Source organism: Aulonocara stuartgranti (assembly GCF_965226115.1).
Source record: "Aulonocara stuartgranti genome assembly, chromosome: 3".
In the NCBI taxonomy this organism is placed as follows: domain Eukaryota; kingdom Metazoa; phylum Chordata; class Actinopteri; order Cichliformes; family Cichlidae; genus Aulonocara; species Aulonocara stuartgranti.
Genome location: NC_138941.1, coordinates 12,954,388 through 12,980,229, shown reverse-complemented (window position 1 = coordinate 12,980,229; position 25,842 = coordinate 12,954,388). Strand labels below are relative to the sequence as shown.

At 42.4% G+C, this 25,842-nt stretch overlaps 1 protein-coding gene across 2 annotated transcripts in view; it reads right to left on the bottom strand.

Moving 5' to 3' along the window:
* Positions 1-17,084: 17,084 nt before the first annotated feature.
* The window catches only part of LOC309702331 (uncharacterized protein), a 50,017-nt gene continuing 41,259 nt past the window's right edge, over positions 17,085-25,842 (bottom strand). The window contains exons 1-5 of one of the 2 annotated variants that reach the window (XM_082527012.1): positions 22,467-22,558; positions 22,310-22,375; positions 21,923-22,028; positions 18,545-19,141; positions 17,085-18,219 (exon numbers count right to left, since the gene is read on the bottom strand). In XM_082527012.1, coding sequence (XP_082383138.1) covers positions 17,647-18,219; positions 18,545-19,141; positions 21,923-21,940 — 1,188 coding nt within the window. In that variant the 5' untranslated portion in view covers positions 21,941-22,028; positions 22,310-22,375; positions 22,467-22,558 and the 3' untranslated portion in view covers positions 17,085-17,646. Of the gene's footprint in view, positions 18,220-18,544; positions 19,142-21,922; positions 22,029-22,309; positions 22,376-22,466; positions 22,559-25,842 lie in introns of those variants that run through there. The other variant, XM_082527011.1, reaches the window with a different exon arrangement.

The window sequence follows — 25,842 nt, the reverse complement described above, 5'->3', positions numbered from 1 at the left end:
GTTTCAAGATAACAGGCAACTCCCTGTGTCACTCTTTGGTGAGCAACTTCTCACTTAACGAGAAGTATTTAAGACAACAGGCAACTTTCTGTGTCACTTTTCTAAGTGAGCAACTTCTCACTTTTTAACGTACGTTTAATTAAACAATTAATTATTATTATTTTTTTAAACAAAATTAAAATATTCAAGACAACAGGCAACTTCCTGTGTCCACCAACACCACACAAGGGTTAATTTACTTTATTCGGGGACTGAGGAAGTCGTCAGTGTATCTCTCTGGATCACTAAGTGAAACTTCGTCAGCATATCCCGTTTCTTTATGGATCAATCACTGAGAGAGGTATAATAGGTCTTTATATAAATATGAAAGACACATATTTACCTTCTGTCAGGGATCCCACTTCTGACACCAAAATTGAAGGAAATTGCCGTCCCGGGTTTCCTCCGTGGCGTGAGCGATAAGCAGAGTTTTGTCCTTTCCTTCTAAGATTCCTAATTATTTAAAGTAACACTCAGGTATGCCGTTCAGCTGGGTTAGTTACAGCGCCGGGAGCAGCTTGGGAGAACAAGGAAACACAGACTGCTTCAGGTTGCCTTCCCAAATCAACTCAAAGGTTTATTTGATACACAGCAGTTTATATAGATGAAAAAAAAGGTTCGTGTGTCAGCTTTCCCAGTTCAAACCGGTACAGACCAAATAAGGAAACGTCTTCCTGCCTTGTGAGCAAAGAAGTATCCTGTGTGTAGTTTATCAGTTCAGCTATAATTTATGATCATCCCAGCAAAATACACTCCTAGACATAGAATACAGAGTTCTTTCATTAGTGAATTCTGAAACAAACCACCTAGCCTTTAACGAGCCTTTTCCAGGAGATAAGGAAAAAGGGAGGATGGGAGTAAGGAAGTGGTCTCATCTCTGTGGTGTTTTCGACCTTGGGGTACCAGCTTGTGAGTCCTACACATTAATTCTTGGGTCACAGAGAAAGAGAAAAACAACTAGTAGTTGGGCCTTATTGAGTAACAGTTTTCCTGTATAAAACAATATCCTGTAAATGCTACTATGGTATCAAAATACCTAACACACATAATCACAAAAATGCAGCCATGTTGTGAGTTTGCATCTAAAACATGCATGTTTCCCTTTGTACAGGCAGATTTACAGCAGACAAAGCAACACGCTGATCGACTTTGACCGCTGCAAAAACAAAATACCCACCAAGTCTGAAGTCGATCAGAGGAACTGTTGACAGACTGACAGACAAACAGATGCTTGATTCATTAGTGCGATTAAATGTTCTTCTTTAGCAGCATCACTTCATGTGTTTGTGTTCCAGGAATAAAGGTCTGTTTAAACTGGACGTCTCCTCAGCATCACTCGTGCTGTCATGGTTTCAAAGCTGTGCAGAAAGAATCTGAGGGATGATACGGAGGTGACCAAAGTTACAAACATCCAGCTGTGCTGCAAATGTTTGCAGAGCTCCAAACTCTTTGGCTTTCTGCAGAGCAAGTATGGAAGAAGCACCTGAGCTAACTTCAGTTTAGACGATATGAGGAAAAATGCTGCTTCCCAAAGTTTCCTACAAGTATCCAGTTTATATTTAGAGAAGCGAAGGCTCTTTATCCTGACAACTACTCCCTGGTGGATCCCTGTCCTGTGACAGCAGCAAAGACTGTGTATCAGTATCATCAAAGCCACTTCAATAACCAGTGTTTAAAGCTCTCTAGCAGATGGACTTCAGTGGCAGCAGCCTCTGTCTGCTGTGTACAGAAGGTTCTCTGATGAAGCACACAGCAGATGCTGCACTACAACAGCAGCAGCAGCTCAGCTTCAGTTTGCTTCGACGCCCTTTTTGACCTGTGAAACAGCAGAAAATGAAACATTTCAACACCCGTTTGTTAGCGTGAGCTATTCTGCTGTTTTTCATCATTTCACAGGTGAAATAAAATCACAGCACATTTACTTCCTGTAGGAGTGATCGTGTCCAGCCTGACTGAGACCATGTGCTCCATCCTGCACAGGTAATAAACCTCTGACATGAAGGGCTGTCAAGTAGTTTTAGACAAATGGGGGTAAAAGAGACGTTAAAAGCTTAAAGAGAAACTACATTTTCTAAGAACTGTCTGACGTTCACCTCTCACTCTCAGAAAGTATACAGACTTTCTTTGATTCACTAGTGAGATAAAATGCATTTCTTGGACAACATGACTTTGATATATTTGTTTTCCAGGAGCAAAGGTCTGTTTATGCTGGCGAGTGATGCAGGCAGGAGGACTCTTTACACTGTGACTGACTAATCAATCTCTTCATCATGACTTCTGCTGTCATGGTTTTAAACCTGCGCAGTGGAGAAAAGAAGCTGAAAGAAGCTTCCTGCAAGTATCTGATGTGTCTTTAAAGAACTAAATCCTCCTCATCCTCACAGATACTCCCTCCTTAACCAGTTTCTTAAACTAGCTAACAGGTGGAGCGACACCACTGCGTACCAAAGGTTATAAAGTTAACCACACAGCAGACACTCTCGGTACGTCAGCTGTGTGGAATCGAGTTGTTCCTGCATTAATACACATACTGAAGGAACTGCCCTGAGAAAGGTGAACTGAAGCTTTGATGCTAAAGTTAAGAACCTTTTGTTCACACTGGCAAGTGTTCAATGTTACCATTTATGCCAGTTTATTAATAAAGTACTTTTAAAAACAGCAGCAGGGCTGACAAAAGTGCAATAAAACCAAAAATCTATGAAACAGCAAATAATGAAATATTTTCATTTCAAGACCTTTTTATTAACTCTTCTCCGGCCTTTATAGCACATTTACTTGTCTTACACTCTTTCAGTTGATATGAGTGACCAATATCTAATTCATTAGCTCACTAGTGCTTCACTGTTATATTCAGTCTGCTGACTGAGATCAGGTGACATTAAAAAAATCGCTAGTGAATGAAATGTGAAAACAAAAATCATTGTGATCAAAGCTCTCTTGTTTGCTCTGAGGCACTAAAGCCTGCACAGGTAATAAGCTTCCTGGCTTTAAGTGAGGATTTCCATTCGTTTGCAAGCAAATGAAGAAACAAAAGTTTGTACGGACTTTAGCGCCCTGTTGTCCTCATGTGTGGACGTCACATTTTGGGACGTTTAGACCAAAATACAAAGTTTTGCTCCACAAGGACCTGATTTGCACTTACGAGGTCATTATCCTGCCTCTGTTCTATCGACATTTAAAGCGAATATCCTCATATGTGGATCTCATTTCTCTCAGAAACAAAGTTCTGGTAATTCTTTGTTTGTACATGAATCAGGTCCCAAACAGCCCAAATAGCAAAGAGACTTTAAAAATGCATGAAAGAGTTCAGGTCTTAGGAGGTTAAAGCTCTAAAAGAGAAACTCCAGTGAAACAAGTTGAGGTGACCACGTGTGTCGTGTGTGTTGTTGTCACATGTTACTCTGCACGCCAGCAGGTGCCGACAGGTTAATCTGGCCCTGCTTTGTTTGTCCTTTTGGATCAAAAAGCCTGTTTTTCTTGTGTTTTTAACTACATTTGATCATCACGTTGCTGATATCGTCTGATCTGCATCCCAACTGCTAAGTTTGTGTTATTTAGGTTGTTTCTTTGAATGTTTCTCTTGCTAACTGTCTGAGGTTCACCTCTCACAGAGTGAACATAATTCTGCCCTTGTAGGATTAAACTTTGTGGTTGTAAAACCGTCCATTTGTTTACCACAACTGACATGTTTCTGAATCCATCCCAGAGCCGAGGGTTTGTGTAAGTGGGTTTTTAGTGTGGGTTTTTGTGCTGGCAGGGAGGCAAAAGGTGATTTCAGTGTCTACTATATAAAGAGGCAGCAGCTTCCAGATCTTCATCTGTGTTCTCCTCCATCATCATTTCACTCATCACATGGCTTCACATCTCAGCCTTCTGGGAGTGGTGCTGTGCTCCTCATGGTTTCTGCTTCTGAAATCCCACCTCAGGCAGACTTTGATTTACAGGCAGCAACAGTCATCCATAATGGTTCTTATTTTACCGCCCATCTAGTTTCATAACCACAGGTTTCAGGAAGGGGAGCTTCAGTACATGTTCACGTACTGTGTTGTGTGATATACTACAAGTGTTTGTCCCATAAGTATTTGGACAATGAACTCTGCTGGAGCTGTGTCTCTGTCCAAAGTAAAACAATCAGGATGTGTTGAAGTGCAGAATCAGAGTTTTAATTGGAGGGATTTAACAAAAGAACTGCTTTAACTGCTTACTGGCTGCATTCAGCTGTTACTCACAGGGCACCACAGTGGGTGACTGTTCATGTGTGATTGGACACATTTTTAGGCCTGATGCCATTTCTGACACAACCCCAAAGAGATGTTTTGTCTCCTCCTGAGATTCAGCCGCTGAGCTTCCACTTGGTAGGCAAATGTGTAAAGAACTATATTCAGGGGCGTTTTTAGCCCGTTTTGGGGGGTGCTTCCCAAAATGGATCAAAGCACCCCCAAAGATTTCTTACTTTTTTGACAATATTTGGTGTTTGTGTGATACACTACAAAAAATATAGAAAGTATACAGTACTTGGTTGAGATCTTTTAACAACAGAAGTATAGATACCCCCCTCCCAGAATGGTTTGTTCCAGCTCTCCCCTGCTCTGGCTCTGGTGCCCTTTGTGCCAGAGAGATGGTGGCTGAGACGCAGCAGAGCGGAGGTGGAAGTGCCTGGCTTAAAACAGGACATGTTAGCTGCATTTAACCTTCAGTTACTCTTTATATAGTTGGTAGGAGTCAGACCATGTTTCTGTTTACCTGAAAAACATTACACCAGGTAACCTGCTGGGTTAAACGTGTTTTCCGACGATGTTTGCTGCCCTACAATCCGTCCTGCTCTGTAGTAAAATCAGAGACATTTGACCGTCCTGTTGCTCCCATTGAAATGTATACAGCCTGTTTAAAATCTAAAACTTAAAACTGTCCGTAGCTGCTGTTGTTACCACTGTCCTGTTAGAAAAGGAAGGAATGAGAGAAGCTGCTCATTTTGTCATATGTGCCGATATTAAACCCAAGGTACTTATCAGCTAACTGACTGGATTCCCATTAACCTTATAACTCCTGTTGTGTGTGTGTGTGTGTGTGTGTGTCAGTCAGGTTCATAATGGATATAAGGACGTTTTTTCAAAAAAAGCAGCAACATTCAGGTAAAAATGAAAGAACAAATGATCCGTCAATAAAGGATAATGTTGGATCAGTGTTTCAGTATTTATGTCTTTTATTTGATGTTCATGTGTTTGGTTTTTTGCCTTTTGGTTGAAAGTACACTGAGGGAGGACTTTTTTATTAGTGGTTTCAATAGTATTTTTTCATATTAATGTAATTTTTTCATCTAATACAATCTATTTGTGTAGCCACTAAGACTGGTGGACCTAAATCTTCACCTCCAAGTCCGTTCACATACAAGAGGAAGGGGAGTGAGCGGGTCAGCGCTCAGGGCACAGAAACTAAACTGGCTTAAAACACCATTTATTTCCATAAAAAAAAACACAGCCAGAGTCACAAATACAAGATAAAATTCCCCGTATACAATAAAAATATTGTTGCAACCCGCTAAAAACCCTGCCGGCAGAAATAACTATACACTATTAAAACAAGGCTAAAACATGTTTTCCATAAGCTAAAATTACCCTCCCACAGTCCCATAATCCCTCAGTCCAGCCACACATGGGCGAGTGGTCCTTATATGAAAGAGACAGGAGAGGAACTTCTCTTCCAGTATGGTAAGACTCGTCAGCAGCAGACCAGGGAGGAGGCTCCTATCGCAGACCTGTCTCCTGCTGACAGCGCGTCGCCGCACAGTCCCGCCCCACTCCACACCTGAACACGGACTCCCTCGTCTCACCGTCAGATGCAGGCAGAGGGGCATCCCTGCCCTGTTGTGCATTGCAGCCATCGCCACCCACTGTTGCTGTTCCTGCGTTGGGACTGGATCGCCGAACGACTCGCGGCACCCCACAGCAGTTCCTTCCACACACGTGCGGGCTTGCACGCGTTCCTTTTTCTCCTGCTCACCTTTCGTGCGTCGCTCCCCTTTTTGTCTCTGCGCTCACTATCCCCTTTAACAGGTCAACCTGGCGGCTGATAGGCCACCTTGGGGAACGCCCCCACCTCACAGGTGCCTACAATTGTCTGTTTAGTCCACAGTGGATTAAAGGAACATGGTACAACATTAACACACATAATATAAATATAAGGATAAAACCATGCCATATAAATATCAATAAACAAACATGCAATATAAATATCACAATAAAATCATGCAAATAAAATCAACACTATGTACCAATACACAGATTGATAAAACATAAAAACACAAATTTCCACTGTGTGACATCTGCGTGTGATTATCAGTTCAAAGAGGGGGAGAGGAAAGAGGGAAAGAACAAGGTCAGGAAGAATCAGGTAAGGAAGCAGACAGGGAGCAGTGACAGTTACAGCAGAAACTGTTAAACTGCTTGAGAGAGTTGATCACCAAACACTGATAGATTTGCCAACCTGAAGGTGACGTTAAAATAAAAGAAACAATCTGCAGAGCCATGTTAGTCGTGTCTGCAGTGAAGAGCTTTTTACACATTGTACCATAGGCACAGTTGCCTCCATTTTTATAATTTTTTTAATTAATATTTTGTACATTTGTACATTTCAAGGACTCTATTTTTGGAGTGCATGTTTATGTATCTGTATTATATTATACGAACACTTTAAAAGTCTGTCCAAAAATCACTCAGTTTACTTTTTACTCACTATGAGCATCATTCTCCCCAGTAATTAAGGTCAGGATATGTATTTTTTTATTCCAATCCATTCTTCTTTTGCAGCGTTTAAATAACCTTGATCAGATTTGATGGTTTTGTTACAAACTTTTCAAAAACTGTTTGATTAGAGGGTTTTTTTTTAAATTGAATATTGATTTATTGATTAGCATTCAAATATCTCAGTGAAAACAATAAAGATCTACCACAAAGCAAGAAACCGAGACAAGGCTAATCAAAAGGTACTGGCTGAAGCATGTTTATTAAATTGTGTTAAAATGTACAAAACAGTGATGTCATGTTTTGAGACTTGATGAATTTAAGAATCTTATGATTTAATAAAGACATTTGCAGACTTGCACAGAGAGGGTAAAATTAGGATGACTGATAACGGAGACGAAGACAACAGACGACGAGGACAGGAAGGAACAGGGGTTTAAATGCACCAAGGAGACAGTCAGAGAGAACTTGGGACAACTGGAGGCATGTAGGGATGCAGGGACTGACAGAGACGGGGAAGACGTCTCATCGTGACGAGTAAAGTTTATCTTGCCTGGCTGGGCAGCTCTCTGGGTGCTCAGCACCCCCAAAGCTCTGATCCTAGAATCGCCCCTGGTTGAGACGCATTTTCTCTAAACACCGGGTCTCTGTGGCTTTTAAACACCTCAACACGCTGCACCAAAAACTGGTCCACCCCAAGGATCGGGTCCCCGACACAAACAGAGTAACATAGTGTACGCTGTTAAGTGCAGGAGGATTGGCAGGATTTATACATCGGGGAAACCAAACAACCTCTGGCTGAGAGGATGGCACAACACAGAAGAGCCACCTCGTCAGGCCAGGACTCTGCAGTCTGTTTACACCTACAGGCCAGTGGACACTCTTGCAATGATGAGGATGTAACATCCTGGACAGGGAGGAACGCTGGTTTGAGGGCGGAGTCAAGGAGGCCATTTACGTGAAAAGGGAAAGACCATCTCTGAATGGAGGAGGGGCCTAAGGGTCCATCTGTCACATCTTACATGCTGTGACTGCAGCCATTCCCCAGCTCTCTGTGAATGGGACTCATGGACATGGATCAGTGGTTGTTGATCAATGGTCATGAGAATTTGCATGATTAAGATGAAGGAACTGACCTCAGCCCCAGTGGGCTGGTTTCAGTCATTATGCAAATGTCCTGTTTGTAAGACTGAAACCTGCAGCTGAGACTGAAGACGTCACCTGATGATGACGACACGTTTCTCCCACAAAACGCTGCGTCCAGATGAACAGAACCAACTTTTGTACTGACCCACAGTTTTGTGTCTCTTGCAGCTGTTTCATCGGGCATGTTTGTTGTGACCCAGAGTCCAGATGTTTCTGTCATGGAGGGAGAGACCGTAAGCATCACCTGCTGCTGGACAAGAACGTTTGAAAGATTCAGAGTGGCCTGGCTGAAAAATCAAACAATAATTAAGAGAGAGACCAACGCAAATCAATCTCCAAGTCTCTGAAAAAGGAGGCAAAGACTCATCTTTGAACATTTCAAACATCAGAGGATTCAGGAACACACATCTGTAAAGTGACTGTGGAGATTCCATCTTTAACTGTGTCTAAAGGAAATGGGACCATCATCACAGTCAGAGAGAAGACGGTGAATAACAACAACAACAACCACACAGACTCCAGTGAGTGAACACGTTCAGTTTGGTGACCAACACGCCTCCAAAATATGTCAACGTCACCTTATACAGATTAAACGCTGTCACATGAAAGTCTAGTCTGTCACGTGTCTGTGCTGTTACCGTACACGTGGCAGCCTTTGGTCGTCTGAAGGGACGATTAATAAACATTGAATCCTCCAAACCAGAGTGATGAAACTACCTGAACGTCTGTCAGCTGAAAACCTTCAAACTTACAGACGTTTGTGACGACTGGCTTAGAAAAAACTTTACAAACTTGTTCAGCGTTTTTTGTTTTGTTTTAAATTTATGTGATGATTCCAAAAACACTGCTGATTAAAAATGAATGATTGACTTTTGACTGATTGTCTCATTTAATGAATTAATTAATACTTATCATAGTAAACTCCTCTGGGTTACCATAGTAACACGACCAGTAAAGATGCTTTGGCATGCAGACTGGAGCAGCAGGGATCAAACCACCGACCTTACTATTGTCAGGTGACCTGCTCCACCTCCTGAGCCCCACTTCTCATGACAAATGACTTCCTTTTCTTTTATTCTCACTGACACTTGAGGATTGATCATGTTTGATTAGAGCTGCTGCTTATTCTGCAGCCACAGGATGTGCCGAGGCTCAGGGAGGGGCAGCCATGTGACCAGTTCGGCTGAGAGAAAGAAGACATCAAAGACGTGCTGTGGAGGAGCCAGATATGAATAATAACTCATGATTAAACACGTAGAGGTGTATTAACACAAAGTGAGTGAAGAAGAAACACCCAGTGCATCATGGGAGTCCCCCAGCAGCCTACACCTATTGGGTGGATGTTACATGTACAAGATTCAAACTTGTGATTTGAACTAAATAATTTCATGTTTCTGTGGTGAACATAATTAAATCATGTAGCATCTGCATGAAATTCAGCAACTTAATTCTTGTTCTTGTTGAGATGACAGGATACAATCTAGTCAGAGTGGTTCGTTACCTGGACTCACGAAGTTCACAAGATCACATTAGATGTCAAACTTCAGGAAAATCACTGGAGTTTTCAGCAGCAGACAACTACGCCCACAACAACAGATTTTTTTGAGTGTAACTAAGGGAGGATTCAGGGTCACCTGGTCCAGCCCTAACTATATGCTTTAGCAAAAAGGAAAGTTTGAAGCCTAATCTTGAAAGTAGAGATAGTGTCTGTCTCCTGAATCCAAACTGGAAGCTGGTTCCACAGAAGAGGGGCCTGAAAACTGAAGGCTCTGCCTCCCATTCTACTTTAAATACTCTAGGAACAACAAGTAGGCACCACCAACTGCCAATAAAACGACAAAGAAGAACAAGCTATGTGGGTATGTGAGTTGATAGGTTACTATGTTGGGAGCTTGCTGAGTGGATGAGTAAAAGAAGATGGCTTTGTCAAAAATACTTATAAAGTTATAAAGAGTGGAAATCTGAAGAGCTGTTATGAAATCAAACATAAGAACTTCAACCAAAGCTGTGCGCCTGGGTCTGACGGTAGAACAAGAAGAATAAATGAGGTATGAGCGGCTACACGGCTGATAACAGTCTGTGACAGCACAACAGCATACGAGTGTTCACTGTGAGCACGGTGGACTTTAGGAGGACACAAAAAGACTTTCACTGACTGGAAAATGATAAAGAGTGAAAGGAAGCTGCAGCAGAAACACTTTTTAGTTTGGAAGAGAAACAATGTAACACTTTTAGATGGAAACAATGTAAAGTGCAACAATTTACCTTCAATAAAAAAGAAATCCTTACTAAAACTATAAACATTTGAACCGTTTGATACTGAAACATAAAATGAAATAAACTCCATAAACAATCAAAATGAATTCAAACTGATCAGCAACATTAACTCAGGAGCACAATATATGAAACACTTTAACCTACAAAACAAAAACGAATCAAACAGTTTGTGCTGATTTCTTTCTTTGATCAAAATAACAAAGTCAGCATTAATGGCTCCGACGAGCACGTTTTGCAGTGCACAGCTTTTCAAAGCAGCTTTGAAGCAGGATCCTGCAGCTCTCAGCTCCTGCTCAGTGTTTAGCTGGGACCTGGACTTGGTCTGCAGCAGCAGCAGAGAAGCCTCACAAAGATGAGACTAAAGGAAGAAGAACGCCCAGAGCCTGCTGCCCTCAGAGTGGATACTGCTTCTCTACACTCAGCCAGAATCCACTCAGTGTCTGTGATGTGAACTGCAGTCTCAGTGTGGAGTCAGACGTCAATGAACTGGTTCTGCTCTGCAAAGCTGAAACCAGTTGGAGCTGGTCATGCTGGGAACTGTTTTCATGGAAGTCCTTTTAAAAGTATCCCATCAGTGATGAAATATGCTGCTTGATATATGGAGTCACTGAGGCGGCATCATCATCAGTAGTGTCAACAAATTCATGCAGGTTCTCCAATGAATCTGTGTCTCCTTCATCGAGTCTCCTGCCCCACACTGCAAGCTTTCCAGTGACAGAGCTGATCTTGTGACCTGAGGGAGGTTTTTATCTTTCCCTTGAAGCTGTAGATTTACTTCATTTCCAAATATGTCACTCAGGTAGGCCAGTTTTGCCAGGAAGCTCTCATCACTAACTCTGCGACTTCATACTTGTGCTCCTGCTCCAAAAACATCTGATCTGCTCTCTGAGCACAAAAACTCAGGACAAGACTTTTCCTGGTGACAGCCGCCTGGCTTCACTGTGAAACAGCACAGCTTGATGTTCGGCTCCATCTCCTCACAGACAGCAGAGACACTCTTGTTTTTACTGGTCTGGTCTTTATAAAACCGACTAAACCAATAATTTCAGTCATAACCTCACTGAATTCAGAGGAAAGCTGCTCTCAGTGTGAAACACTCCAGCAGAGGGCGCTGTTAAGTCCTTATTGTAACACAGTTACTGTGTGCAGTTAGACTTCATACATAATCTGCACTTATTTCCATCAGACATGCTGTCAGTAAATGATTGGTTTCTATTGATTCTACTTCCTGTTGACTCGTTTGATGACAGTGAAACAATCACAGCTGATTGTGTGATGATGTAAACTGTCACTGTTACATTCAGTGTGTGTGACATAATGTTAGTGCAGGCTGATAACAGCCTGGTTCTGTTAGAAACACATGAACGTGTCCATAGATCAGTGTGTGTTTAACATGAGAGCTTCAGCCCTGCTGATGTGTTAAATAAAGACATGCAGGAAAACTGATGAGACTCTGAAATAACTCTTTATATTTATAATGTAACTCTGCATCAAAAGAACAACAAAGGATCCCAGACAGGTTTCTGTGAACAAAGACCATTCTGATGTTTCTGTGTTTCTAACACTTTGACATTATTAGTAAACAGACTGCAGTGAGCAGCATTTATAAAGAGCTTCTATATAAAGATATGACAGCTGTTTGACAAGTTTATCACTCTGTGTTTGGACCTGATCAGTCCAGCTGTTTACTTGAAATATGTTCATTTTGGGGTGGGTACAGTTTCCTCTGCGGTGGGTAGGGTGGGCTGCCCCGGTTCCTGTGGGGCTTGGCAGTGCTACCGTAGGCCCCGGTCTGGATGGACCTGAGCTCCCTTGCCTTGGTGGGTACCAGAGGACGGGGGTGCCTACTGGGGTCAGCGGGGGAGCTGGCCCTAGGGAGGGGCATCCTCCCCTCCCTCCTTTTCCTCCCCATCCCCGGCTACCTCCCTCTTCCCGCTCCACCACACTCACCCATACAGGTAGGGCCTTGGGGTGCAGGTGTGTCACAGGGGTGCAGGTGAGACATCCCCCCCCCCCTCCCCTCTGTCCCCTTCTGGCCACCTGTGCCTCAATTTTATCTCACAACTTAGACATCCACATTACTTACACTCTCATAACACACACATATATATAGGGCCTTGAGGGTGGGCACGTTAACGGCGTCCAGTGGACGGTCTGTGTACTCAAACCTACCTCTGGCGCGGTTGCCCACCTCTCAATTTTAAATCCATGTAGACATTGAGGGTTCTCGGGAGGGGCCATGCTAACACCTGCTGCTCTCTGGCAGCAGCACCATTTTTTAGTTTTAAATGCACTTTAGAGCAACACGCAGCAACACTACACATGAGCGGGAGGAGGGAGGTATGGGGTCTTCACACACCCCCGTTCTCTGCTAGCCATTGGGGCGGGGGGGCTGGGAGGAGATGTTGGCTGTCCGATTGGCCTCCCTGCTGCTGCGGAGCCTGGGACGGTCTGCTTGCCTCCACCCCAGGGGGAAGGGTAACATCTCTTGGGTCTGGGTTCTGTTTCCCCCTCTGGGGGCGAGGGTACCTGGACCCGGGGTATAGAGTATGTTTGGGGAGTGTGATTGTGTGTACATGTCCATTTATGTCAGTCCTTACGTTGGGTGAGTGCTGAATGTTTGTATATGTGTGCATGAGGGTGGGAATGCATGTTTGTGTCTGTGTGTGCCTGTTTGTCTGTGTCTATATGTCAGGTCGGGTCTTAGACTCCACTTCTCTGGGAACTCCCAGGCCCTCAAAGGCCTATCTCCCCTCACCACACTCCCTGCTGGTGACTGATGCCCTCAGGGGTCGGTGCATTGGTGGTTCTTGGTGTCCGGGGCTGGGCGCTCAGGTATGTACCAGCTCACTCCCGGTGGCTACCTGGCGGGGCCTGGCACCTGTTGCTCGGTCAGGCCTCCTCCGGGGTGCGGGGGGCCCTCGGGCCTCTGGCCTCAGGGCCTGCGGCTCGGTTCACTCTGGCACAGCTGGCTGCCGGCGGAGCCGTTGGGCACGCCGGTGCAGCCCCCTCTAGCTTCTGCTCGGTGGCTACTGGGTGATGCCTCGTCTGGGGATCCTCAGCCCTTCCCATGAGGGTGGCACAGATGCCCCTCCGGTGGTCCTCCTTGGGCTCTCGCACTCTGGGGCCTGGATCTCCTCCATGCCTGTTTCATGCCCTGGGGGACGGGGCTATGGCTCGCTACATCCTCTTGCAGACCATTACATGTGGAAACCATTTGAATACAAGCCACACAGGTGTGCACACGGGTGTTCACTGTTCGTAGACTTAAATTACACCTTTCTTGGCTGCTACTTCAAAGCACATTGTGCGCTGTCTGTCCTGCGTGCTGCAAAACACATTATTTGACCACAAGTGTCTGTGAAGGTTCTCAGTCATCCAGGTCATCGTAGTCAAAGGAGCCTCTGTCAGCAAAGAGGCACAGAAAAGAAGATCAGACACCAGCGAGGGAGGATAAGAAGGACAGATGCAACAACATTGTCATCCTCTATGTAGCCGGAGTATCAGAAAAACTCAGGAGAGTTTTCTCCAAGCATGACATCCCGGAGTATTTCAGACCCAGCAACACGCTCAGACAAAAACTGGTTCACACGAAAGACAAAACGCCAAAACACAGACTTAACAATGTGGTGTATGCTGTACAGTGCAGCGAGGAATGCCCAGACCTCTACATTGGAGAGACCAAACAGCCACTTCACAAGCGCATGGCACAACACAGAAGAGCCACCTCCACAGGACAAGACTCAGCAGTCCATCTGCATCTTAAGGATAAAGGACACTCTTTCGAGGATGCCAATGTTCACATTTTGGATGGAGAGGACAGATGGTTTGAAAGAGGAGTGAAAGAAGCCATCTATGTCAACTGTGAGCGACCATCTTTGAACAGAGGCGGAGTTTACGACAACAACTCTCTGCCATCAATAATCCAGTTTTGAGATCCCTTCCCAGACGCCTTAATGCCCACTCACATCCTGGGCCATCTGATCTCAGGAATTCGCATGATAAGGTGGGGCCAGGTTTCACAATGAACTCACCCGAAACTCTGGCTGATTGGGACCCACACCCAGTTTCACACCTTGGCTCAGGCGATTAGAGGATCATCAGGGGGTCCTTTTGTCCCTCTGTGGGGGGTTACTCCCACTAGGTTTATATCTGGGACTCTCCACCATTTGACCTTAGAACTGAAGAAGCTTCTCGGATGAGAGGTGAAACGTCTTCAAGCAACTTAAAGAAGTCCAGACGCTTTTCTTTGCAAGCTTCTTTGACATTTGACCACAAGCAATCTTTTCTGGTTTGACGCCGTCTTTGTAGCCAGAAACCAGCTCTCTCCTCGGCTTCCTCCACTACACGCTTCCCCCACGCCAGTCTCCTCCGTCACTATAAAGGGGAGAGTCATGAGCTCCATCACCCTCACCTGTGCCGTCCAACGTCCCGCCACCAGCCTCCACTGCAGCAGGCCAGAGACCACACCCCTGCCACAATAAGTAAAAGTATATCCTTGCTGTACCCTTAATGCTAAATGTGCTAAATTAACCGCTGCCTTTGCCCCTTTGGGATTATTCTTATGTCACTGGGATGTTGACCTTTGACCTTCACATTAGAGAGATGGGCAGACATAATTAGTGTATGAATTTTAAAGTAACAGGTAATAAAGAGAGTGTAGCAAATGTAGTCAGGTTTATTACTCTGTATCACACATGAGTGCCCGAGGGAGGCGGGGCTGACTGGGGAGACACAGGAAACAGAGAGACAGGGCTGACTCGACATGAAACGATGAAACGTGGGACACGGGAACAGAAACTAAACACAGGCTGAAATGAACACTGAGGGAGGGAGAACTAAGATTACTGAGAGCCTGATAAATAAGAAGAACAAAAACCAAGAAAAACAAGAGTCAAAGAAAACCAAAAACACAAAGCATTGGGCCAGGACCCACTGCTGTGACATTTATATGTGATAAAAACATTAAAAACTGCTCAGATGTTGAAATCTTTCTACGTATACTTTAGGTTCAGCTCTCCAGCCTGGCATTTGGTTAAGCATGATTCAAACATTTGATTTTGTTTAACTGGTTTTAATTATAGTTACTTTTTGTGAACATTTGTTGCAGCATTTAAAAATACATCATTTATTTTCAAACTTTTATTTGATTTAGAGCATCATATTTGACCAACGTAAATGTTTTAATTTCATATAAAATAACTGAAGCAGTGAACTAAATATCTGAAATCTTTCCTTCCTTAAAAGTTATAATCCTACTTAAGTTATAGTGCAAACGCTTAAGCAACAAATATACTTGATGCTAATTAATTAATATTTCCCTTTGATGTTGCAACTATGCGGTCACTTCTGTCTTTAAACAAAATAATATTTTCCAGTTACAGAAATCATAAAGTCCAAACTAAAGTGCTACTGTTGCTATATGCATTTTATATAAATCATGGATGATGGTCCTGACATGAAGGAAGAGAAAGTTACAGGTTGCATCCTTTGACTTTGTCTCCGTGCCTTTGGGCGATTTTCAGAAGGACAGATGTTTCTGTTCAATTCTTAAATCAATTTTTTCAAACACAAACACTATTTTAAAGCTTCTAGAGAGTAAAATATTCATGATAATTATAATAACAATAATAAAAACAAAAGCTCTCAGCTCCATCAAACCAAGCAGCAGAAAGAACAATAACTGAAGAGAAAACTTTAACCTTGTAGACTTCATTATGTTCCAGCTGCTCTACAGACGCTGTGACCTCGAACTTAAGCAGGTCGTAAAGTATGTGCAGCTCAATAACTTCATAATCAGACCCTGTGGTATTTAGGCAGCAGAACAACTAAGAATAACAACTACAAATAATGTTTTTAGGTTTCTGTTGTACTGCAAGGTTCTGTACAGGAGAACCAAACCAAGAGCAAATATTACGTCTCATTTACACCTGAGCACGAAGAGCCATCAACATTTAGCAAATTGAATCATCTTTGTTTAGATGCAAGAAGAATCATATAGAAATGAAAAAGTAGAAATAGAAATCCAGAGCAAAGATATCCTCTAATTCAGCGTAGCACATGTGCAGCTGCTGCGATTCACGTAAGCATTCGGCTCGTCGCTGTTGCAGATTTTTCTCTCGCTGTTCTGGCTCACAGCACTGCAAACACAAAAATAAATATCCCCAAAGGTGTGAAAGGGAGCTAATTAGTAAGAGTATTGTTACTCTCCGCAGGAGTAGTCCAGCAGTAGAAATCAGTCCAATAACAAGGTGTGTAACATCTAGCAGGGTGACAGAAAAACCCAGGGTAACTTCTAAGGACCTCAACGTCTCTCTCACATTGTGTTTTTTAAACATGCTTCCATTTGTCACTTCAGTCTTTACTCTGAAATACAGGAAGAGAAATCATGGCTGAAACAATTTCTCATGAAACCAGGGGTGTGGTCCAACAGTCAGTTTGGTGAGGAAGGTTCCTAACTGAGAGAAGTGACCCAGAAGTATCTGTGTAGCAGCCACAATGAATCCAGATCATGAGCTTTATTAACTGATCAAAGTCTCTTCTTTCATCTTCTGTATCATTCAGTTTGCATTGGTAATGCCCATTATTGTAATGCTTTTTTAAGACGAGCAAAACTTTATTTCACTTTGGGTTAGCTGGGATAAGTGATGGATGGAGGGAATTTTATTTCAGCCACAGAAATCCTAAACAGGAAGGAGGAGCAGAGTTACAGTGGATCACTATCCAGCAGGGAAACAAGGTTTATTTCAATTTCTTGGCCATGAGTGAGATTTACTGAGTGGGCAAATTAGGGAGACGACACCATCAGATTCCGAGCCCTCCATGTGTTAATCAAGAGACGGCTGCTGTGCTACATCCATAAATAATGAATAAATTAGGAGCTAAAGCTGAAAGGACAGTTTATTTGTACCATCTTCACGTGAACACATTCAAGAACATCACAGATGAAGAAACATTAAAAACTTCCACACTACATAAAGCAAGAAAAATAGTTTTTCTTTCAGGTGGTTTCAGAAAAACAGAAACATCAAACATCTCCAAGACTCTCTTTGAAAGAACTAAAAACCTTTGTTCTCATGGTCCAATCATGAGTGAACTCCCCGATGAAGCCTTGTGTGCTAAAACATGTCAGAGTTTTAAAGGTTAAACATGAGTTTCCAAAACGTTTTGCTGGAGAACAATGAACTATTTGACTGAGTTTCAATCATTTACAGACGAGCAAAACCAGGACAGAGAAAAAAGGACAAAACTGACTCAGTAAAACAACAGAAAAGAAGATCCCATGTAGATCTGTATTATGTAGAAGTTCAGCCCAGCAACCAGTTCAGTTCAACACAAGTTTAAATGATTCTATCTGAACTCTGTGGAGCCTGATCTCAAGCTTTTTGAGTCCAACACAGAAACCAGAGGATCTTTCTGTGTCTTCAGATTCACTGTGATCCAGTCATGGGAGTGATTTCAGCCCTGAGTGATCGCGCTGATGTTTGCACAGAGCAGACAATGAGGTGAATGTTTGGGCACATTGGTAACAGTGAAACAGTTTATTAGTAACGTGGGATCGTTTGTGTTTGGAGTATGAACTGAGATTCCTGAAGCTCTTGTCACACTGGTCACAGCTGTAGTTTCCTTCCATGTGTGTACGTTCATGAATGTTACGACTTTGTAAATATGAGAAGCTTCTCTCACAGTGTCTGCACTTGTGTGGTTTCTCTCCTGTGTGGACTCGTTTGTGTGTTTTAAGCTGACCTGCAGTGGTGAAGGATGACCCACACTGATCACAGACGTGCTTTTTAACCCCACTGTGAATCAGTTCATGTCGTTTTAAATCACTTGATGTGGTGAAGCTTCTCCCACATTCTTTGCAGTATTTCAGTTTGTCTCCAGTGTGTCTACGTTGATGTAGTTTTAGGGTCTTTTGCCGACTGAAAGTTTTTCCACAGAGGTCACAATGAAAGTCTTTCCCACCACCACAGTGATGACAGGGTTGAGAACTGGATCCATCTGTGTCGCTCTGCTTCTAAACAAAGACACAAAGACAGTGTAAGTCAGTCCTTCAACATTTGTATCCTGAACGTCGCCTGAAATAAAGAGCATCTCTGCAGACGTCCAACTACATTTGACTGTTTCAGTTAACACACTCAGTTTACTGGGCTGCAATAACTACAATACTACCACCATAATACTACAGTAATACTAAAATCATAACTGAAAGGAAAATCTGAATAATCACTCAGAGCTGCTTTTCCATGCAGTAGAATTGCTAACATGCTAACACAGTTTAATGAGCAGAGTTGTTCCAAACAGTCAGGCTAAAATGACAAGATAACAATATAAATACATACCTCACAGTAGCTGCGCTTGTAGAGTCTCTTTCTGGTGTGGATCTGTTGGTGTTGTCTCAGGTGATGTGGAGATTTAAAAGTCTTCTCACACAGGTCACATTGATAAGGTCTCTCCTCAGTGTGGGTAAATATGTGTTGTTGTAGGTGTGCGTCTGTTGTAAAGTATTTGCCACACTGTTCACAGCAGTACACATCATGTCTGGTGTGAATGCGTAGGTGTGTATTTCGGTTCCCTCTCTGGCTGAAAGTTTTTCCACAGATGTCACAGCTGTATGGCTTAATTCCAGAGTGGGTAACTAGATGCTTCTGTAAGTTGCTACTGTGAGTAAAAGCTCTGCCACACTGATCACAGCTGTACGCTTTAACTCCACTGTGGACGAGTTTGTGTGTTTTTAGGGAACCCTTCAAGGAAAAAGACTTTCCACACAAGTCACAGCTGAACGGTCTCTCTCCAGTGTGGATGACCTGATGCTGTTTTAGTTTAGCCCTCACAGTAAAACCCTTCCCACACTCGTCACAGGTGTGTTTTTTCTCTCCCTTTCTTCTGTGAGGTTTGTCGGCCTCCTGAGAGCGCTGACTTCTGGCTCCATGTTGGTCCTGCAGTGACAGAGATACAAACAGAGGCAGTGAGTGAAATGCAGTCGTGGAACAAACTCAACCTTCAAACTCCATTAACACTAGTTTTAAACCTGAAGGTGGAGCGTGGCACCAAACACCTTAAAGGTCTCTTATCCCCACCTGCTGGTAGTTCTAACACATTACATCCAACCTGCTGTTAAAGATAATTCATGACTGTTCAAACACTAAAATCATGCCCATCCATCCTGATTTTGTACACACACACACACACACACACACATTATTTTATAATTTAGATTATTTTGTTGTTTCCTATTACATATTTCTATAATTTGTATAGATTTATACAGAATTATTCAGTGATAATAAATCCTATGTTTGTTTATTCTAAAGGAACCCCGTTAGCTTCCACAACAGATGTTGCTCGTCTTCCGTCAAATACTCCCATATAATATTACACAATAAAGTGGATTCAAGATATCCACATAATTTCACTCTTACATCCACAGTGAGGTTTCACAATTGTTCAAACATAAGTAATCAATAATAATAGTAATAATATCAATAACATTGAGGCACATTACACAAATTTCAAAAACAAATCATGTCTTACAATATTTACAACAACTAAAAGCTCTGTAAATCAGCTTTTAAGTGTTCATTGAAGTTTTGAATAATTCTCTAATTTTTTAAGGCAACTTATTCCACTTAAAAGTTGCTCTAAATGTAACAGTTTTACAAAACGTTACTTTTAACTCGAGCATTTACTAAATTGCAGCTTGTTGAAAACTGTGTAATATGATGATGTATTTCATCTGGATACTGCAGCTGAGCAGAATAAATGTGGTGTGTTTAACAGAATTGCTTTCTTTAGAACTACAAGTAAGCCATAGAATATTTTAGCCTGTACAGGAAGCCAAGAAAGGTTATTATGCATTTTATCAATATTAGTATAGTATGAACATCTTCACACTAATCTGGACGCCTTATTCTGGACTAACTGAAGTCTGTTAAGATCTGTCTTATTAGCTGCTGACCAAATGATTGAACAATACTCCAGATGAGACATTACTAGTGCATTAATGACATCTTTCATAATGAAGAAGTGATACACAAAGAGCATTTCATAGCCATAGCTATGCCTTGTCGGCAGAGTTATGTGACATTAGTGATGTTTGTACTTTCAGCGTTAACTTGGTTTTAAAGCCTTTAAAATATACGCCGTTCAATAGTCGACCTTCATCTGACAGAGAATGTGATGATTTTGTGGATAATTAAAGTCAGTCATATATCCACAAACACAACAAGCTGAAAGTCAGTGATGCTGCTCGGTTTGCAGTCCTGAACATCACGGCACAAGCAGGATTCACTGCACTGTTAATGTTAGCTGTGTTATATTGCTGCCTCTGATCGGTGGTGTCGAGCCAAACGCACTTTAACGTGTGTTTGAACGAGCTGACGGTTCACTCGTTAAGCTGAAAGAAAGATGCTTTAATCACAGCAGTCACACATGTGTCCACTGCACCATCTGGAACTCTTCTTGTTTACACTCGTAATAACACAAACACTAAATCCTGCTTCTCTGGTGCTGTTGTGTAGCAGTGTGTACACCTGAGACTGTCACCTGTCTGTCTGTCCTGCACTCTCTCTCTGTTTCTTTCTCTCTGATTGTGGAATAAAAGTATGAACATGTGTTTATAAGTTACACTTGTGTTTGAATCCTGCAGCTTATCACACATTTGATTTCCATGTGTGACGACTGCAAGTGTCCAGAGTGAGGACAGACTGAGGGAGCCACTGCTGCACATCATCTGTGAGGCTTTGCAGCCCTGATGATCCACCAGGACAAACTCAGCAGTGTGTGAGGAAGAGGAGGAGGAAGAGCCAGCAGCACAGAAATGAAGCCCAACAATCATGTTTCAGTCCTGTGGTCTCAGCCTCAGATACTCATCAAATCACACAGAGCTCATGTAGAAACAAATGAACTAAATATGTTCTCCTTCATTTCTGTCAAACAAAGCTGTATGAAACGTTTCCAGCTGTTAGTATCATGGTTGCTAGGCAACCTGGGCAGCGCGACGGAGGCTAGACGTCCCATTTCACGAGCCTACGAGCCTCGCACTTCGGCCTTAGCGGTCTTTGAGTACGCGGCCCTTGAAGACTTTAAAGCTGCAGAACCTGAATCGGGATACAGCCATGATGATCTCCAGCCTCGTGCTCGCCAACATTCTCACCTGAGTTAAGAAGACGATCACTGAAATGGTCTCAGCAGGTCCTTTGATGACAGCAATGAAATTCAGTGGTAAGGCTTTTTGGGGATTAAGTTCGTTTTCATGGCAAAGAAGGACGATGCAGTTCATCTGATCACTCCTCATAACATTCTGGAGTGCAGGCAAAATGCTATTATAAAAACTTAAGCAGCAACTTCTCCAGGTTCCAATATTTATGCAATTCTCAAACCTTTTGGCCACGACTGTATAACCTCTTCTGAAGTTTAGTGGATATTATACATGGTTATGCTCAGGATGTGTCGGCCAGTTTCCACTGGAAACGCCTTTTGGTTAAACTGTCAGCGAGGAATTTGCATTTGCACTGTTACATTTTTATATAACTTTAATGCACATAAACAACAGCTGCTTGTTTCAGTGAAAATACATTGATGGGTTTTTAATAAAGTTGTGCAGCTGTAAAGTATTTTGTCTGGTGTCAATTCTATCGTCAGCTACATCGTTATGGCAAATGTTCAGATGTATATGGTGATAAATATCTTTGGTCATATGGTCCTGCTCTGTCTGTCACCTTCTGTGTTGAGCTCATTGTTTCCTCTGTAGTGGCTGAGCTGAGTCCAAGGAGCTGAAAATGTTCCTCTGCTGCTCCGTCAGACTCTCCTCCTCCTGCTGATCAGCTGGGACACAAAACAGATCTTTGTTAGGCTCCACACTGCACTGAAGAGTCAAAGTGTCTCATATGTTCATCTGACAAGTAAAAGAACACATTTTTGTTTCCCGAGGTGGGCAACTTGTTGGAAACAAACACAAAAGGTTTGAGCACTGATACCTGCCATTGCTGCCATTGAAAGATGCAACGCCAGCAATGTGGATTGTCAAGACTCAAACCAATCATCAAGCAAAGACAACAGGGATCATTTGTTTCTGTTTATTTAGCATTCACAGCATTTGTAGTTGCCTTCTGTGCAGGGGAAGTCCACGCACACTGTGTGGTACCGCCATCCGCAGAAGGTGCATTCAACCTCTGTAAGAGAAACGAGATTGTCTGAGACTGAAATGATATTTACTAAAGAAGTGGTGATTTGTAAAACTTCACATTTTGATCCGGGACGTACTCTGCATGAAACCAAGCGCTCACTCTTCCTGCTCAACAAATGACAAGGGCGGAGCCTTATACCACGTGATACAGAAGCTGTGCCGTGTGATGCTAAAATTAGCAGGGAAACAACAACGGAGAGCACGTCAGGGATGACGAGAAAGTGACAGGAGAAAATCCGTCCCGGTCAACCACCCAAACATCAATAACGGGAACCTTATACAGCGCTTCCCTATACACGTCGAACTCCCGCAGGCACAAAGACATTACGGAGGCTATCACTTATCACCTGACCAAAGATATGGCTCCCATCAACACTGTGCAAAACGAGGGATTTAGGAAAACGATCAACACCCTAGACAAACGCTACACAGTGCCGTCCCGCAACTATTTTTCTATTGTTGCACTACCTGCTCTGTACACGCAGCGTCGAGCAACGGTGGAGACGGAATTTCAAGCAGGACAACATTTTGCTGCAACAACAAAACGTGAGACATTTGTTGTTTTATGTTTATTTATTGTTATGAGAGAATCATGATCTCAATTCTAAGCCAAAAAATCGTGATTCTCATTTTATACAAAATCGTGCAGCCCTAACATTAACACAAAACTATTGTTTCACCAGAGAAACACACATGAAGAGAGAGAGAGAGACAATAACAGCTACCAAACAGTCGTCATAATTCGTCACACAATGAGAAAAGGACAAATCAACAAGTAACAATGACTAATTAATATTAAAATCTGTAACATAATGTATTGTTTGGAGTTTAGTCTGATTGGTTCAGGATGACCTGCCATTATCCAATCACACGTCTGCTTACCTGCATCTTTTCTCTTTTTTCTAACCTGAGCACCTGATGGCTTTGAACTTTTGTTGTCCATCTTCCATTGGTTTGAATTTTGCGCTCCAGTACAAACAGAAATCCCCCAACCCGAGGATCAGCACAATTAACCTAACAGCAGGCACGTGCAGAGGGGGGGAGGCTAGAGGGGCTTGAGCACCCGCCCCTTTCCTGATGGGTGCCCAAGGTGCCCTTTTGTTGAGGCAACTTTTTTTTTTTTAATTTTTTTTTTTTTTTTAATGTGTGTGTGCGTGCGGAGTCCTGTCTGTGCCCCTCAACAATAATATTTAACTATTAATCACAGTTTTGCTAAATAAAAGGATCTGGCTTGCATCAGTCACATGATCACATTTAACCAATGATCGCCCTTGACGGCAGAACGCGCTGGTTACGAGCCGGGAACGAGCTCACAAAGAGCACGCGCATTTGTTGCGGTCCGGAGCTGTAGGAGAAACACAAGTTAACTCAGAGACACAGACTGATGCGACAAAACCAGTAAGTAGCTGTACAGCGCACACTGTAGTGTGTAGCACACAGGAGTATTAGCTTATTACGTACACGTTGGTAAGCTGTCTTGTTGCTACTGACGAACTGAAACAAACGAGCGTGCTGTGTGTGCAACAGCGCGACAAACATTACCTGTCCTTTTATTAACTGCACAGGTAGTGCTGGTCACAGCTGCTGGCTACCTGTGTAAGGCTGTCATGGGTCTGTAGCTCTGTCACCGTTTTAGGGAACATATTTAGTTTTAAAGCAAGTTTCCGGGCTTTTCCTGCCTTTCTGGAGGGATTATATTTCACTAAAAACGATCTAATATGCATGCCCACATAATTATGCATTATTATAATTATAATATATTAAAAACACACGCTGTATTTTAAAGAACATGCATTAAGAAGCAGATTATATTAGATTTATATTTTAAATAAGACAAAATTTGGATGTTACAGCAGGAAGATTATTGTATCTCTACAGTTTAAAAATGTAATAAGCTTTGCCCTGCACAGAGTGGATAGTGAAACAAATGGAATCATCATAAATACATTATTTCATATTTATTACTTCCCCCTCCTCTTTGCTTTATTATTGTAGCTCTAGTAATAAATAATAATGTAAGGATTCTGGATCAGCACCATGATGCCCATAGTATATACAGTATTCTGAAGAAGGTCTAAAATGTCACTGTGTGTGTGTGCATGTGTGTGTTTTATTTAGATGGATTTTTAAAAAAAAATATTACTCATGATATAACATTGTGCAGACATGGCTGGTAAGGACATGAGGAGGAAACAGCAGGAGCTGTGTGAGGCTACTAAAGGCAGGGCTATAACATTTTTCTGTCATCATTTTATTATAGATTAAGTGCAAGAGTTGTTAGGTGTGGATAATTAGATTATAGTTTATTGCAATAGCAAGTTGTGCCTTGTTCTCACATAGACAGCAAGTGGAGAGTGATATATGAAATGATGGGATGGAAGGAAGAAGAGAAGCAAAGAGTGATTCACAGGCAGAGCCTAAATTATTTCTCACAGTTTTTTGTTGCCTTATGGTTCCAAGCGCTGTCACCAATCTTTGCATTTTGTTATTATCTCATGACACTTGTTTAATCAGCTACCATCTCTCCTGTGGACTTTTTAATGTCTACAGTCTCAGACCAACACAGCCCTGCCCTCATAGCTGGACTGGCCATCGGGCATACCGGGCATTTGCCCGGTGGGCCGCTGGCGATTTTTTGTTTTTATGGGCCGACCGATTTCTTTTTTTTTTTTTTTTTTTGGGGAAGGGTATAAATAATGAAAGGTGTTGGATTGGCCAATTGGTCATGATCGACTCTGGGCTGGACCAATTACAGCCGAGGAGGTCGGATGCACCCTCCCCCTTGTTTAGCAATCTTATAGACGAACTAAAGAAAATGGAGAACAAAAAAAGGAAAGGAGGTGCCGAAAAAATTAGGGCCAATGTGATGGACTGAGTTGAAGAACAGGAGGAGCCCAGGAATTATTAGAAAAATATAGTTTCCATTTATTTAACCCCCAAAAATTATATTTACAAGACTAATAAATGTTGAGCTCATAAAAGAGGTCAAAGAAACAAAACTGAACCCAGGCAAAGACTGCAAACTTAACAAACCAAATGACTGCTCAAACATACATAATTGACCTAAACATGAAATGACATACAAGGGTATATATAATGGCTGATCAGACCATTGTGACACATGAGGGGTAACAAACAAAACACAATCATAAATCACAAAAAAATGCAGTACAATCTAGTTTGTTAATAAACTAAACACTAAAGAAGAAAATCAAAAACCCCATTAAACCCTAAACTCAAATATTTAATTAAATACAAATACTTTGTTTTTAAAGTAAAGAAAACACACATTTCCCCCCCCCTTCAGCAGGAAGTGGTGGTGTGGTCCAATTATCTTCCTTTGTATTTAATGGTTTCAAACCCTGGCTACCATCTTTTGTCCAGCAACTCCCAGGGATGATAGCAGGTAAGAAATAAAAAGACAAAGGTTAGTCAGAAAGCAAAGAAATGAAG